Source organism: Podarcis bocagei (genome assembly GCF_964188305.1).
Source record: "Podarcis bocagei genome assembly, chromosome: 2".
NCBI classification, from domain to species: domain Eukaryota; kingdom Metazoa; phylum Chordata; class Lepidosauria; order Squamata; family Lacertidae; genus Podarcis; species Podarcis bocagei.
The window spans coordinates 82,199,744-82,217,461 of NC_138126.1; the positions used below are offsets into that span (position 1 = coordinate 82,199,744).

Here is a 17,718-nt window from a genome sequence, read left to right on the forward strand (position 1 = left end):
GACCTTGTATTTCCCATGCTGCTTGCAGCTGAGTAGTTCTCTATAAAATTAGCTCTGGATGACTGGATTCACAGACTTTGCAGGATATTGCTTTCAGGACACCCATTCTGTGCTAGCATGTGCAAGCAACCTCTCCACTGCCCCCTCCCCCTTGCCATGCCATTATGTCAGCACTCTGCCCTTTATACAAGGGCACAGCCCCTGCTAATAGCTTCAATTCTGAAGTAGATCTGTGGCTTTCCTGTGACCTTGGCTGGTGCATTACTACAGGAGACAGGAGCTTGTTTATGAGGCTACTTTAGAGCTGCCTGTTGTGCTTTTGGCTGCAGATGAAGAGAAGGGTTTATGCTGTTAGAAGTCAAATGGTACAAAGTGAAATGTAGGGACAGAATTCAGAGATAGCTAAATAGTAAACGATGGACTTCAAAATTTGCAAATCTCCATATTTTTTCAGTGCAGTCCTGCAATCGGCTAATCATGTGTACAAAAAGGCAAAAGTTTGCACAATTTCCATATATTAGTGGAAAGAAAATTATGTTTAGGGAAATGGCTTGCATCCAAAAATGTGACCATTAGGAGAAGTGAGCACTAGAATGCTGACAAATTTTCATGAGGACATAAAAATAATAATCTCATACTGTTGTGGAAATGTGACAACTGGCTTTAAGATTGAAAAAATGAGAAACAGAGAGAACCCAAAACTGTGTTTGAATGCCCTGCCCTCTGGTGATTTCTAGGATTCCCTCATGCCTGTCAGATGTTGTGCCAGAGATTCCCATTATGGTGTGCCCCAGCCCACAGTTTGGGAGTCACGTCTTAAAGAAAACAGACAAAGAGGCTCAAAACTTTAAAAATGCAGCACAATATAAACAAAAAGCATCACACAGAAATGAAACTGGTAAAAGTTAATATGAAACAGCAAAATCGTTCAGCAGCACCAGTTGTTATTACCTGCCCTCCCCCAGCAGGTCCCAGGGTGAGTTACAACAATTTAAAATTCAATATTAAAAAGAGTTGAAACAAATTACAGCCACAGGAATAGGGTGGGTGCTGAAAACACATATTTCAAGTGTCAGAGGCCAAGGTAAAGCAGTGCATCTTCAGCATAGTTTCCAAACTATATAACGACTGTGCCAGATTCACCTTTGTGGGAAGCAGGGGTGCCAATTTGAACAAACTATTGGGGGGAGGTAAGCCCTGCCCCACATAATTAGTCACATGATGGGCCACACCCACACCATTTGAATGGCAATGCCCATCAACTTGGGGGGTGGCCCCCTCAAATATTTTATGGGGGGGCTGAAGGGACCTTGGCCCCTAGGAGTTGGTTCCTATGGTGTGTGGGGAATTCCATAGACCAGGAGCTGTGCAATCAGCTTGAATTTATCCCCAAAGCACCTTGGAATAAGTGCTTTGTAGTGCATATGGTTCAACTAGACCTACTTTCTTCCCCCAGAAACAACAGATTATATATCTACCCCAAATATGCAGAAAGTAGCATGAGATTTTCACCCCTCTCTCATCCCTGCTGATTAGGAATTATTGTTAGATCCAAACAGGTAGCTTTTATGACTCTTAGACAAAGTTTCTTTTTCCAATCAATATTGCCACCCCCCTTGATTGGAAGATCCCAGAGCATAGGTTTGGTCGCCTAACCATTTGCCCTTGTGATGCTTTACCTTTCTACCCCCGCTTGGATCTTCTGTATCACATTTACACCTGGGTGTTCCTTTTTCAGGATTGCTTCTACTCTAGAGCGCTTCATGGTGGATCCCATGAAATTACCTTTAAAGCAGGCGGCACTATAGCCATAGCTGGGGGGAAATGGCACTTATCTGAGATGACAAGAGGAGGGAAGGAGAACATGGTGGTATGCTTGAGAATTAATTGCACGGCACATTCATCTCTCAACAGAAGAGAACAACAAGAACAACAGCAGACTTTGGTAAATAAAGGTGTGTGCAGCCAAATATTTTTGAAGATATAACTTTAGTAAAAGGTTTATAAAAACCTGAAGTATATGCCCTCCTGTATATCATAATTCCATACAGGAACAGAAAGGATTTTGTTAATTTTATTTTGGCATTGTCATGCTGGCTGGCAATGTGATTCTTTTGTAACTCTAGTTCCCATTTTATTCTACTTTCAATCTTTTGTGAGTATCTGTGGGTGGGTCTCCTTTTAGAACAAAATATGGTCTAGAAACATATGGTACGATGGCAGTTTAGGAGTGCCATTGTTTAGATATTATTTACCCACCACCTACAGTCGCCAGACTATTGCTACACACGTCCTTTCCTCGCCTGCCCACCCAGAGAGGTGGAGGTTTACTCAGAAGTAAGTCCCACTGTGTTCATGGGGATTATACTCAGATGCACAGGATTGCAGCCTGTAATCCTATGCAAACTACTTGGGAGTAAGACCATTGAACATAGTGGCAATTGCTTCTAAGTAGTATGCATAGGATCAGATTGCAAGTTTGGATTTGCAGGAATCTCGTATCCTGCTCAAACCATTTCCCCACCACCACTGAATGCCACGCTCTCCAGCTATATTTTTTCCACATCTATTATTCCATGAAAGAAAAAGTTTCATCGCAACTGGCCTTGTGAAACATACCTGATGGGGACAGAATGGTGGCTGTCAGTGCCAGTGGCTATTGCTGTTATCTGTTTGTAATGCCACTATATAAATGAGGTATAATATACATACAAGGCATTTCCCCCCACAGACTACTTCCTTTATGGCACTTCATCCGAAGCAAATCTAGGCAAAATGGGGTGTTCCTCTTCTTTTCCTTCACCTGTCTTCATAGCCATATCAAGCTTTTGCCAAAACAATGCAACTTCCTTCTCATCCTGGGGCCATTTGAGATATGTCTTCTTCCTAATAAGTTTTCTCATTCTATGGTAGGGTGATAAGTACTCGCTGGGAATGTCCTCCAGAAAAATGAGAATCAGGACATCCTTGTTTTCATCAAAAAGGCGAAAGCTGGCCACCTGGATCTCCTTGGAGCACCACTCACTTTCCAGGTAGTGGCGACTTATGATACAAATGGTTTTCCTGCTCATGTAGATGTTGTTTACAATATTTTCCAGGATGGACCGTCCTGGCTCAAAGTCTCGGTGATGAAGACAGAGCTTCCAGTGATACTGGTTTTCTAGCACTGGCAGAAGGTCATTTATCACCCATTCTTCATTGTGTGTGTTGTAAGATAGGAAGGCGTCATAAGCATAACCCATGACTCGCTCCTTCCTTTTTTCCCTCTTGTCAATGAAATATGCAAGTAGTAGGTGGTAACTGTAGATCATGTGCAACCTCCACTGATAAATGAAGCAGACGAGCATCAGTAAAATTGCTGCAGATGTGTTTGTGATATACAGGATAAACCCATAGTCAATTATGCAAGAAGACGTCTCAAAGGTCCACAATTTCTGCCCCTTTTGTGTTGAAGGGGAAGCACAGATGTACTGGTAGAAATGGAGCACCTGAGTTTTAGGATCCTTTAGTGACCAGTTGAGGAACATTTCATTACTACAGGAACAGGCAAATGTATTTTCCCTGAGATCTAGAAAACGAAGGGCAGGCAAAGCTCTTATTTGGTTTTTTGTGATAACGTCTATTTGGTTTTCAGCTCCTCTGAAAAGAGTTAACTTGGATAGGTTGCCATGGGAAACAAAGCTGAGTGAATTTAGTCCGTTTTTATTGAGGTGCAGTTCCCTCAGGTTTGGTACAGGCCAGAAGAGCATATTGCTGACATTGTTAAGAGAATTATCACTCAAATCAAGCTCTTCAAGCGTAGGGGTATATTTAAAAGTCTTGGGATCCAAAAAAGATATTGCCAAGTTGCCTGCGTGGATTTGCACAATGGACTCCAGTCCTTGTAAGAAGTTAACTGGAAAATTTTCAAGTCCGTTATGACGTTGGCTGTTTATATTAAATTTGTTTAAGGACCTTAGCAGTTTAAAGGGAGGATTGGCAAGCATTTTGGAGGACTTGTAACTGATATAATTGTTAAAAAGGTCTAGGTCTACTAAAGAGCTTAAACCTTGAAATAGCCCTTCCTGGAAAGTGTCTTTGGTGATCTTGTTGCTACCAAGAACAAGGCTCTGCAGGTTACTCAAACCTTTAAAGGCTCCAGGTTCTATAGCAGCAATCTGATTGTCTGCCAGGTTAAGAACCAGCAGAGAAGTAAGATTCTTGAAAACGTCCTTTTTTATCGAATCCAGTTTATTTTGCCTTAGTATCAGGGTTTCCAGATTCTTTAAGCTTCCTGGGAAAGGTTCGTTGAGTTCTGTTAAAAGATTTATTTCAAGATTCAGTTCTTGCAAGCTGTGTAGATCACCGAAGATATCTGAATGGACATGAGAGATACGGTTTCCAGTGGCATAGAGACTTTTCAAATTATTTAGATGGGCAAAGTCATCTGGAAGAATTCTATAGATCTTGTTAAAACTAAGATCCAGGCATTCTAATGATGGCATGTTAGAGGTAGCATTTGGCACCATAGTGAACTTGTTGTTTGCCAAAGAAAGAAGTTTCAAAGAATGCAAGGACTGAAACAGTGTCATTGGCAGCACTTTCAGCTTGTTAAATGCCATATTCAGATACCTTAGATGTGTGCAGTTTTCAAAGGCTCCTTCATTAACACTTGTGAACGAATTGTGCTGTAAGTTAAGAGTCTCAATATTTCCATGCCTTAGACATACCTGCTCTATAAGTCCATCTGTTTCAGTCAGGTGTAACTGGTTTAGGTGGATAGCCTCTAGCCAGGTGCAATTGATCATTTGGAGCACCTCTGAGATAGCTGGTGGTTTCATAGCTATACCTCCTAAAAATAATGTCTTTAAGCCTTTTAGGAAGCAAGGGTCTTGTATCAACCATACAATGGAGATATTAGGGATAGAGAAGGATAAATCAAGTGAAGAAAGGCTTTGTAAAACTGAAGTTGTGACATCAATGAGAGAAATTGGGTTATGAGATGCATCCAGTTTACGAAACTGCTCAGGTACACTAATGATCTGTTTGGTTGAGAAATTCTGCAGATCATTGTCTTTGATGTGCAGTTCCTGCAAGGATTCCACTTTAAACACAGCATGCATAGCATTCATGGTATACAATCTGTTTGAAGATAAATCAATTACCTTTAATTTCTCCAAATGGGCAAAGGCATAAGGTTCAATCTTGAGTATTTGATTGCTGCCAAGCATCAAGACCGTGAGATTTGTAAGCCCATCAAACATGGAGCTGGAGAGAAGAGTCAGCCGGTTTGCAGTGAGGTTCAAGAACTCCAGGTAGCTTGTGTGTATGAAAGCACCTCCTTCGATGTGTTCTATTTTGTTCTGAGAAATGTTCAGAACTTGAAGGTGACCCAAGTTTCTGAAGTCAGTCCTCCACAGACTTCTGATTTTATTCTCAGACAAGTCCAAAGCATCAACCTTGCCAGGTAGGTGGGTTGGGACATTTTTCAAGTTCCTGTTGTAGCACAGAACTTTTGTTCTGTTCCCCAAGACTTCATGCACCTCACATTTCTCAAATGAGTAAGGTGTCACCCTTTGGTCTTGGCTGAAGAAAAGGAGCAGTGTTGATACAAGCCTCAGAGAAAACATCCTCCTTGTTGTGTAACTGCTCCCAGTGAGTTTGAGAGCAAAATGGGTAAATTGACACTGTGAAATATGTGCATTGCTGCATCGGAAATTCAGCTACTTACAAAATGAGAAGAAATGTTCCAAATGTGGAACATGAAAGTGCTGACTCATTGGAGATGTGTACAGGAAGAAAACGGAACTGGTATGGCCAACTAGTTTCCAAGCCTTACTATAATTCAGTCGAAGCATGTACAACTGAATCATAGAATCATAGAGTTGGAAGGGACCATGAGGATCATCTAGTCCAACCCCCTGAAGTGCAGGAATCTTTTGCCCAAGGTGGGGTTCAAACCCACAACCCTGACATTAAGAGTCTCATGCTCTAACAATTATTGTTGTTTCCTTGTTTGCCAGAGCAATTTGTTTTACACATTTCTTAGTTGCTTGATGCTGTCATATGTAGATGTGTGGTGCGATCCTATGCATGCCTTCTCAAATTCAAGTTCTTGAGTTCAGTGGGGCTTACCTCCAAGCAAGTGTGTATAGCATTCTAACCCAAGCAAAACATTTGGTTTAAGGTGCACCTTCCCAGCAAGAACCAATAATTTGTCTGTACAGCAGGGACACAGCCTCTTAGGACACACGTAAACATCTTTAAATTGCATCAGCGCAGGTGAGGGAATGTTTCCAGCAGAGCTTGTGCTCAAACAGGCTCAGCAAGATTTTCTCTCTCTCCTTCATAATGCGTTCTTTGCAAGCCTTCCATTCCAGACTTTTCAGCCAATCAGGAAAAACAGAGATCAGATACCGCAAACTGAGAGCGACTCCCAGAGACTGGCGTCTTAGCAAATGTGGAGCAAAACATGGATGGTTAAACAGTGGAGATAACAGAAAAGAAGAGCACAACTAAGGTAAGCATCTGCCTGTATATGTGTTTTCAAAGCTTTGGCTGTAAATAAAATGCTCCAAAGGCGCTTCCAGGCTGATGCTTTTTGGGGGTGGGATTCAGTCCATAGCTGTCAGCCTTCCCTTTTTTTGCTGGAAATTCCCTTATTCCAGTGCCGCTTCCCGCTGCTGTCCCAGATTGTTAGATATCCCGTAGACTGTCCCCGGGACAGGTGAGGCTGCTGATCCCTTATTTTCGAGGCTGCTGATCCCTTATTTTCGAGGCTGCTGATCCCTTATTTTCAAATCTGAAAGTTGACAGCTATGATTCAGTCGCATACCAGCAAACTGAGGCTGTGTAGTAAAGTCTGACTGGGAGCTTTTGCACAACAAACCTGTTCCCCCCTAAAGATGGCAGTTTTTGCAATAATGAAAGTGATGCGAAGATGCACTCAAAAGTGTGGGATGGCGTCATCTAACTTCCCTGCAAACAAATCAGAATGAATGCTCAATAAGCAGGTTATCTGGAATTGACCCAAATTTGTGACACGTAGTGATGGAAATATTGACAGCTGCACAAATTAGAGGTAGGGGGTGAAATAATGTTTGCCAGGATCCGAGTTGAAGACAGGGATGTTCTATTAGCTCATTGCATTTCTTAAAACTTATATAATCATTGAAGTTTGCCCCAACCACATTTTACCTTTTGCAGAATAGTCCTCTACGGTTTATTCAACACCAGTGGTGTATCATCCAGACATAAGGCCATGTTGCGTATTCTGCAAAATGTTCTTGACACCATTATTGGTGGATTTGTTCTGCTTCAGTTTGTTCTGTGATACTTTTGAGATGCTATCACACGATTGCTGTGTGAAGCGGCTATTGTACAACAAAACTGGGACGAAAATAAACCAAAACTTTTGTAGTACAGGACTTTAACAGGAAGTTATGGGATATGTACTGACTGGAAATGAAGCAGTGTGACTTCCCTAAAACAATTGCACGTGCAAGTAGTATGGAAAACAGGATTGCCTCATGAATGCACATTAAAAAGGACTCGGGCCCATAACAGTTGAGGCAAGGGAGGCAGTCTTGCTATGGTGGAAGAATGTATGCTTCAAGCAAAGGTTGAGTAGATGCTTCCCGCCCCCGTCCCCCTGGAATCGGGAGTGTGGAGCTGCCAGAACACTTCCCACTTGCACATCCTGAAACAAGACCAAAGAAGAGGGGTGTCTCCAGACTATCAGACTTTTGTACAGGGATTCAAGTGCATACTGGAACTAGGTTTGCACATTTAAAGTGCTCTGTCTCCCTAGCGCAACAAATCCACTTTTCAAAAGACCTGGGGTTTTTTTGCCGTTTGGAAAGTGGAGAGGAAATACATTGAAAAGCATGCAATGAACTAATGGCAGATAAGACATGTAAACACACCACGGCACATGTGAATGAGGACAAATGCAGGATGCATGTTCATTGTCATATTACCACGCTTTAAGCAAATTGGAACGGATGCTCAATAAAGGTTGGATATAACCTAACCACCACACCATGTAAGCTTAGTGCTAGTAAATCAGGATGAAGCTCAGTAAATAGGCTGGCTGGTGGTGGCATTAAAGCAAAATGCTGCTGAAGGAGGGAGCCTAGCCTTCATTTTTAATAGGTTACATGAGCATTCACCGTCTTAGGCAGCATGGTGAGAGAGCATTTAGTCTCCAAAAACTAAAGATGTTCAACCATCACTTGGGGGAAAAAAAAACCTTTCAACATTAATGAGCACAGCTGGGTAGTTATGCCACCGATGTCACTACAAAATAAATAGGCAATGAACTGGCCCAGCCACATACCATGCAGCAGTCACTATCCAAACACATCAGCTGGGGAGGGGACAAGACATTGCCAGTAACAAGATGTTGCCAGTTGAACAATGGGAAAATGTGATATATTTCCAAGAGAAGCATTACTTTCGGGGGCTATCTAATTTTAATGTATAAAATAATTACCTGAATCTTTGCAGCAAATGAATGAGAATGCTTCATGGGCAAGGTAAGCATTAAATTGGCACTAGCCTAGGGAATGTCTGCCGTTCTTTTACCACTGAAACTAAGCTTCGGTGACAGGCAGGGATGAAACATGACCACACATTTCACAGCGGGGATGATGGTGAAGTTTCCAAGAGTGCTATATGCTGATTTCTTGCATATCAAATAAACAACATAGGAAGCTGCCTCCTATCAAGACAGACCGTTGGTACATCAGTCACAGTACTTTATAAACTAGCTGGTGGAGACTGTCTGCAGTTTCAGGCAGGGTTTTCCCCAGCCCTATCTTGGGACACCAAGATTTGAACCCAGGACCTTTGTTTGTTTGTTTGTTTAATTATTTTACAAAGTTGTTATTGTAATTCACCAGATCTTAACCTATTACAGTACAGTGGTACCTCGGGTTAAGAACTTAATTCGTTCTGGAGGTCCGTTCTTAAACTGAAACTGTTCTTAACCTGAAGCACCACTTTAGGTAATGCGGCCTCCTGCCGCCGCCGCACAATTTCTGTTCTCATCCTGAAGCAAAGTTCTTAACCCGAGGTACTATTTCTGGGTTAGCAGAGTCTGTAACCTGAAGCGTCTGTAACCCAAGGCACCACTGTATTTGTAAGAATGGATTCCAAATAACATTGAATTTGTCCATGGCAAGTCTGTGTTTATATGCAAGTTGTTTGTATGTTGTGAGTTTTATAGGTCTTCCATCCAATCGTAGAAGGGAGCCGCATTTTTATTTTTCCAATTCACCAGTATTGGTCTTTTTGCTGTGGTAAGGGCATGAAGAGTCCACTCGTATTGTCCTTTTGTAAGGTTCCATGTGCTGGGTATATAATTCAAGAGGATACTTTGCTCTGTAAATGTAAGGTTGTTCCGTACAGTTCTGTTATTAGTTTCAGTTACCTTCTGCCAAAAATCTTTCAATATAGGACAATGAAAAAACATATGTTTTAGAGAAGTATTATCCCTATTACATCTCCAGCAGTTAGATACCCTTATTTAAACAATCATAATGGGGTCCAGTATATTCTAAATATTATTTTTTGTTGTATGAGCCTCAATTTAAGGTCCAAAGACACCCTTGTAATATCAGTTAAAACAGTTTCCCACTGTGTGGTGGAAACTGAGATCTCTAGTTCTTTATTCCAATCCTTTTTTGTGGAATATAAGATTTTCTCAGAAAGAAACTCACCAGACAAGCTGACCAGAGGAGGAGGAGCTTTCATGAGTGTGCACAGCTAAGTATTACACTGTTGCTTTTGTTTTGAAAAATTCCAAAACCCCTTTTATTATGACTATCCAAAAGTAGTGAGCAAGCTTTTGAGTACAACATACTCGTAAGTCTTTGATGTAAATGGTGTAAGGAGGATAGAGCGGTGCAGGAAATGTTGCCTTGGTATTGAAGCCATACTGTCTGCCTTGGTCAAAAGTTCATTTTTATTGTATTGTCTTAGAAGAGGCATGACTATGGAGGTTGTCAGGAAGGATGCCTGCACTTTAGGATTTTCTCACTGTGCTACTGCGTAAAAGGCTGATCACTTGGGAACCATACTGCTCCTACTGTGAGCACTCTGGAGTCAGAACAGAGTATAAATCTGATACATTAAAAAAAAAAGTGGTAAAGCTATTACAAGTGGAGGAGGAATGTTAGATGCCAGATATGTGCAAATGTTTGTCCTGACTCAGGGAATTAATGTTGTTAGAAAGTTAGTGCTTTATTAAAGAAGTACCAACTTTTGCATAAAGCAACATGGAGGTGGAACACTAATCAGGGGCAGGACTTGGGATAAGGCATGGGCTGCACAAGCAATTTGCTGAGCTTCAGCTATATACAGTATCATGCAATTGTTTGCTGATGCAGAGTGCAAGCATACCTCAACTATCGCGCAAAATGTAAGGAGTGCTGTTGTAGAGATCAAAGTACAAGGGTGAACGCATGTCAGTTTGGAGATGGCAGCAACTTCCGGCAGATATCATTGAATGATCTATGTACGGTGCTACATTTCCTTATTTACTTGCAAACAAGTCTCCATAAGCCAAGCGGGTTGGATTTGTTCCTTTCTTTACAGTAAATTTGCTTTACCCAACACATCCAAAGTACTTATACCCCAATCTGTGTCTCATATATAGAATAGTGTGTGTCATTCTTTTGAAGATCTCCATAAAAGTATTTAAATAGTTCACATCCTGTGGTATCTTGATTCCACCCTACCAGAAAGCACCAACAATCTGCTAGATAATCTGAGTATTTACATCCTATAATTCTTTCTTGGATAGCTGAGGAAATTGTTCTCTGCTTTCCTGATGTTGTTATATATGTTGAGTAATGTGAATGATATTGTGCCATTTGCAATTAAGCATCATTCTTTCTAGCAGTGGCTGGAAGCAAGTGATTCAACAGGCGTGGTTGTTGGGTAGTGAGTGGGTAGCATAGAAACCCCATTATGCTTTTTCCTTTGTGCATTCACCACAGAAAGCCGTGGAAAGTGTTGAAAGGAAGAAAGTGTATTTGGGGTACAAATCAACACACTAGTGGGACAGGAAGAGGAATGGCATGGTGGGGTCTGTGTAAAGCCCCAGATAAAAAAATAAGGCATTTTATTAAATAGACAGGAATCATGTTCACACATTTTAGCTGACAATATCCAACTTTGTACTTAGCATTATTATCCTGGCTTTTAAATATAAAAAAGATCATCACATGCAACAAGGAAATGTTGCATGGGTGGAATACTGCAGTGTTGAAATCTGTTCATCATGTTTATATGATACTGCACTTTGGCTTAGTGGCTAAAGCGTGTTGCTACACCTAGAGTTAATTGATGGAATATTTGAGTCATCATTTTCCACATGCCCAGCTCTAGCTGTTTTACAGTTTAGAGTGTTTTCATGAACAAAAAGGAGCAGCGGAATTGTTATTTTGGATGTGCAAAGGATACCTGTTATTACTGCCATTCTAAACTGTCAAAGAATGCAAACTCTCAAGAATTTCTTGATCTTTTCTTTTTTGCAAAACTTTATGAAGTTGAGAGAAAGTGGGGGAAAGCTCATTCTCAACAGAATATTATTTCTTCTGTCAAAATATAAGCTGTCTGCGTGACCACATACACACAGAGAGAAATCTACCAATATACTGCAGGCCCTACTGCAGAGCCTTGTTTTTTCCATTTACTACTACTACTAAAGTTGTCACCAGGTGATCCTCCCTAGGGAGGGCGTTCCATACACAGGGCACCACAACTGAAAAGGCCCCATCTGTAGTCAACACACACCTAAATTCAAATGGTGAGGGGATTCAGAGGAGAGCCCTCAGATGAATTAAGCCCTCTTCATGAGAAGACCCTCCCCTGAAGAGGACGTCAGTGAGGGCAGAGGAAGCCCCAAAGAGACCAGAGGCACAGCAGGACTTTGTTTAGGCTGCTCAGCCTCCCCACCTAACAGCTGGCATGCACGGGAGCACAGCAACAGCAGCCATTTTTCCATTTCTCCTCCAGCGTCCAGCTGGCCCCGAGCTTTAATTCTGGTTGTGAATGTTTATGAATACAGTGTGTGGGCATGGATTGAAGAGAGAGTGGCAGAGAGGGTGTTTAGAGGTTGCTCCCTACTTGACGCAATTTCACTTATGTGGGGGGGGGGGGCAGAACTTAATGCCTGTATATCCAATTCTCCATTTCATGCAGAATGAAGGATACTTTAAAAAGCAATGTCCTCTATCCAACCAGGTCTGGATTGGAACCAGGGCTGTGAAGATGAAAGCCTCTACATCTTTTTACCACTGTATCTTAACTGTCCAGTCTAGGCATCTTTTGGGGCTTTTTCTGTGGCTTAAAATGATTTCATAATATGAAAGCATGAATTAAAAGAAGGAACCTGTTTAACAATAGACGCACCTGCATCCTTTGCAATGCACAGTTTGCAATAAGAAGGGGAAGAAAAATAGCTATGTAATACTTTCATTGTTTAGCATCCTTTAAAATACGTGATTAAGAGGACGCTGAGAGCTCAGCGGAAGTTGCTAAAGAATAGAATTCTTGCTTTAAATAATGAGAGAGAAGCAAAACTTTCAAATGAAAAGGGAAGTGGGGAAAAGATTTATGCTTCTAGGTATTAATCATCAAGCTCTGCCTATAATTCCCAGGCTTTTTGCTCATCATTAAACGCAGACTGGTTCTAATTTAACTGGACGGGCTGTCTTCCTGCCTAATAATGCAAGGCTCCATGGACCTTTCCAGGTGATCATCATTTTGCAGTGCAATGAATGTGCACTTGTTACAACTAGCACCTGAGTTGTGGGGGAAATCAGGGTTTTTCAGCACCGAAACTGCTTTGCTTAAGAAACAGCATTTTTCACCCCAGCAAGTGCATCTGCTGTGACAAATGTTACACTGATGTTGCAGGCTGCTTGAGTGTGGTGTTTATACCATCACAGACAGTAAGCAGTAAAATGCCCCTCATCTATGCCTGTGCCATCTTGTTTTCTTTTTCTTTAAAAAATGGAATTCGAAAAAGAACTTTAAACGCCATTTACTATTTCTACTGACAATACAATCCTTATCTACACAACTCATTTGACTCAGGAGCCAGTCAGAATAAAACACCAAGAACAGATATCTCAGATTTTATATATTAAGAGACATGGAGCAACACCACTCCCTGTACCCACAGATCTGTGAGCATTCAAATGTATAGGCAGGGCCTGCAAAGCAAAGGGATCCAGGCCGTTGGCTGGAGTGGAGAGACGAGCTGTGGATTTTACATGCAGATCTGCCTACTGGTCTATGGAATAGGCTTGTTTATTCTCACTTGAAGGGCAGTTCCTCCCTCTCCGCCCCACCCTCCCCCTCTGGATCTGGCTTTGTCAAAGAGGTTTTCGCGGAATCGATAAAATGTCCAGGAAAAACCCAGAGTATGACAAATAGGGTGATTTTTTTAAAAAGAGAAAAGCTGGTCAACAACTTTGCCCGGATTTTCACTTTTGGGAATATGGCAACCCTGACTGTGGGAGGGGAGGGGGTTCAAGCCTCTTTCTAGGGAGCTCTCTGGAGCTTGTGGCAGCAAGCATCAGTTGCTGTATTGATACACACTGAGCCATGGGAGGATCTGATAGACAAGGTGCCGTGGGCTCTTCAAGGGAGTATGATCACCATGCATTAAGGTTTAGAGGTAATGTTTCCATAATGTCACCATACATTCCTGCATGGGTAATTTGGGGGCAGTGTGCAGTGTTGTGATTGGTAGGTAATGGCGCAGTTGCCAGGGATGCTGTGGGAGTGACTCTCAGCGTTGCTGCATTATCTTATGTTCATACAGTATTGACATTGTTTACTATTTTTGGCTGCGTTAGCCAGCATGGTGAGAAGCCAGGATTGTTTTCTGTGTCCTCCTCCCCCATCCTTCTAGATGTGAGACTGCTTAAGGATAATCTTGGGGAAATTGCAGGGAGTAAAATAAATGGAAGGCACTGGATTGGGAGAGGAAGCTAATGGAAAACATAAGAGCCGGTGCTCTGTTCAGGAAGCAACAACCCATTGCAGTTACTGGCAACCTTAAGAGATGGTTTCCTATCACTCTGATTAGCTGCATTTAAACTGCTCAATTGAGACCCTTCAAAGGATCAAGAGATGAAGGTTAATAGCAACCATTTCTGCCCCAGGAGAGAACAATTAGGTTTTCAGTGAAGATTTTCCATTCTTTTATAAAGTTCAAATGGGAGGAGAGAGATGTAGGACAGAGGATGCATTAGGACTAGATCGAATTGTGTGGGTGGTGGTGAAATTAGAGGGAAGGTTGCTTAAAATTCTGAAAGATAATGTTCTGCTGAGTGCAAGCCTGATCACCGAAGAGACCTTTATCCTATATTAAATGGGCAGACATCAGAACAGCCAAGCCTATTACAGGCTCCCAGCCCATAAATACACCTCTTGGAACTAAAATGCTGGCATTTAATATGTTCTGCTCACCTCAGGTCCCCTATGCTGATATTCATTGACTTCTTTTTTTTTTCTTTTGCTGTTTATGCTGTGACCCACACAATTAAGGTGGTTAGATAGGCAGTACCACATGACACAGACTTTCCCCTAGTCTTTCAGTAATTTTTTATCTATGGAATGAGTGATAATTCTTTGCTATAACAGTGATTCTGTGTCTAGAGCCTTTATTGTGCATTAAGTAATATTCATTGAAACAGAACAGTTATGTATATTTCTCAATTAGGGTTCTGTACGCATTCAGAATTCAGAAGCAGGTGTGAAAGCTCATTATGACTAAGTCAATAGATTAACCATTCTGCATCTCAGGCCATATGACGGCTTACTCAGGTGTAAGTCCCATTGAGTTCTGACGTGCTTACTCACAAGTGTGCACAGGGCAGCATTTGAAAGCGGGGAGCCCCCAGATGTTGTCAGCTCCAGCCAGCATGATCAGGAATAATGGGAGTTGCAGTACAGCCACATGTGGAGAGCCACAGGTTAGTCGCCAAAATTGAAAGCTTTAGTTAAATAGTAGGTGGAGAACATTTGTTGGGGCTGAAGGTTAAAGGCAAACTTTGCTTCTCAAACTATTTTGGTTTGGGTGTGGCACTGTAACAGGAAAAAGTAAGACGCCCTTTCCTCCCAATAATGAATGGTAAAGGTAAAGGTAAAGGGACCCCTGATCATTAGGTCCAGCCGTGGCCGACTCTGGGGTTGCGGTGCTCATCTCGCTTTATTGGCCAAGGGAGCCGGCGTACAGCTTCCGGGTCATGTGGCCAGCATAACGAAGCTGCTTCTGGCAAACCAGAGCAGCACACGGCAACACCGTTTACCTTCCCTTCGGAGTGGTACCTATTTATCTCCTTGCACTTTGACGTGCTTTCAAACTGCTACGTTGGCAGGACCAGGGACCAAGCAACAGGAGCTCACCCCGTCGCGGGGATTCAAACCGCCAACCTTCTGATCGGCAAGTCCTTGGCTCTGTGGTTTAACCCACAGCGCCACCCATGTCCCACCAATAATGAATGGTAGTGTTTGCTTATTAAAATAAGAATAAGAAAATTGTATTGTAGAGTTGCAGGGGACCCAAGGGTCATCTAGTCCAACCCCATGCAATGCAGGAATCTCAGCTAAAGCATCCATGACAGATTGTTATGAAAATCCTCAAAGGAAGGAGAATCCACCCCCCCCCCGAGAGTATGTTCCACTGTCAAACAGTTCTTCCTGATGTTTAGTCAGAATCTGCTTTCTTGTAACTTGAAGCCATTGGTTCGGCTCCTAGCCTCTGGAGCAGGAGAAAACAAGGACCAAGTTACAATGAGTCTTGTGGTTTGCCATTAAGTGCAGGATTTTACTTTTATAAATAGCCAGCACAGACCAGGAGAGGGGAAGTTCTGGATCAGGACTGCAGCAGCGAGCAAAGGGTTAAGATCAGGGTTAAGAATCATAGAATCATAGAGTTGGAAGAGACCACAAAGGCCATCGAGTCCAACCCCCTGCCAAGCAGGAAACACCATCAGAGCACTCCTGACATATGGTTGTCAAGCCTCTGCTTAAAGACCTCCAAAGTAGGAGACTCCACCACACCCCTTGGCAGCAAATTCCACTGTCGAACAGCTCTTACTGTCAGGAAGTTCTTCCTAATGTTTAGGTGGAATCTTCTTTCTTGTAGTTTGGATCCATTGCTCCGTGTCCGCTTCTCTGGAGCAGCAGAAAACAACCTTTCTCCCTCCTCTATGTGACATCCTTTTATATATTTGAACATGGCTATCATATCACCCCTTAACCTCCTCTTCTCCAGGCTAAACATGCCCAGCTCCCTTAGCCATTCCTCATAAGGCATCGTTTCCAGGCCTTTGACCATTTTGGTTGCCCTCCTCTGGACACGTTCCAGTTTGTCTGTGTCCTTCTTGAACTGTGGTGCCCAGAACTGGACACAGTACTCCAGGTGAGGTCTGACCAGAGCAGAATACAGTGGCACTATTACTTCCCTTGATCTAGATGCTATACTCCTATTGATGCAGCCCAGAATTGCATTGGCTTTTTTAGCTGCCGCGTCACACTGTTGGCTCATGTCAAGTTTGTGGTCAACCAAGACTCCTAGATCCTATTCACATGTACTTCTCTCAAGCCAGGTGTCACCCATCTTGTATTTGTGCCTCTCATTTTTTTTTGCCCAAGTGAAGATCAGGCCCCCATGCTGGGAAATCATGAAAGGAAGATTCTACACTGGGACAACACCCAATTTCACAACAGTACACACTAAACCTTAAAATCTACCACTTTCCTTAATATATCAGAAAAACTCAAAATAAGTTTTGGCTTTCTTGCTTGCTTATTTTGTTTGTTTGTTTGTTTGTTTGTTTGTTTTTTAAATACCGGTAGTTATTTTGATAAATAGAAGGTGACATGCTTAATCAACCAGAAGTTGGTGGACAGCTTTATTTAGAGGTTGATATCAACCACTATCTAAATGAACAAGGAATCATAGGGTATTTCAGCTGCAGCTATGTGCCCTTGTTCTTATGGGTTTCATAAGCAGATAAAGGTAAAGGGACCCCTGACCATTAGGTCGAGTCGCGGACGACTCTGGGGTTGCGGCGCTCATCTCACTTTATTGACTGAGGGAGCCGGTGTACAGCTTCCGGGTCTTGTGGCCAGCATGACTAAGCCGCTTCTGGAGAACCAGAGCAGCGCACGGAAACACCATTTACCTTCCCGCTGGAGTGGTATCTATTTATCTACTTGCACTGTGTGCTTTCGAACTGCTAGGTTGGCTGGAGCTGGAACTGAACAACGGGAGCTCACTCCATCGTGGGGATTCGAACCACCGACCTTCTGATCATTTCTGCAAATTCCATGGATCAGAAATAAGAAATGAATGAAAGGGGTTCTGGACTCAGAATCACTTCTGACAATCAAGTGCTTATGTCCCAAAAAACCAAAAAGCTTTCTCTTGCAAGTAAAGTAGTCTAGCGTTGTAAGAAGTGCAACATAGAAAAAATGGACTTGAAGGAAATTATGACACAAAGTATCACATGAATTGGATCTCTGTTTCAACTCACTTGAACATACACAATATGTATCACCATTCTTACTAGGTGGTATTAAAACCTGTCTGAAAGTGAAGGGGAAATGGAAGTGTTATATCCTGCACCACTTTAATAACTACACATCTGTGGCAAAAATGACCTGACTATTGGTGTATGTTATAGGCAACTGATTTTTGTCCCCTCTTCC

The 17,718-nt window shown here is 42.3% G+C and overlaps 2 protein-coding genes across 6 annotated transcripts in view; one reads left to right on the forward strand and one right to left on the reverse strand.

The window, feature by feature from the left end:
- Window positions 1-842: 842 nt before the first annotated feature.
- On the reverse strand, window positions 843-6,167 carry LOC308578117 (uncharacterized protein). Its single transcript, XM_081178383.1, has one exon. The coding sequence runs from the start codon at window positions 5,607-5,609 to the stop codon at window positions 2,742-2,744; it is 2,868 nt and encodes a 955-aa protein (XP_081034509.1). The 5' UTR covers window positions 5,610-6,167; the 3' UTR covers window positions 843-2,741.
- A 192-nt stretch (window positions 6,168-6,359) lies between these two features.
- The window catches only part of ARHGEF37 (Rho guanine nucleotide exchange factor 37), a 45,104-nt gene continuing 33,745 nt past the window's right edge, over window positions 6,360-17,718 (forward strand). The window contains exon 1 of one of the 5 annotated variants that reach the window (XM_081178447.1): window positions 6,360-6,499. Coding sequence is in view for 2 of the 5 variants with exons in the window: in XM_081178445.1 (XP_081034571.1) it covers window positions 8,495-8,516 (22 nt within the window). In the remaining 3 variants the exon portion in view is untranslated. Of the gene's footprint in view, window positions 6,500-8,386; window positions 8,517-17,718 lie in introns of those variants that run through there. The other 4 variants (XM_081178448.1, XM_081178445.1, XM_081178444.1 and 1 more) reach the window with 4 other exon arrangements.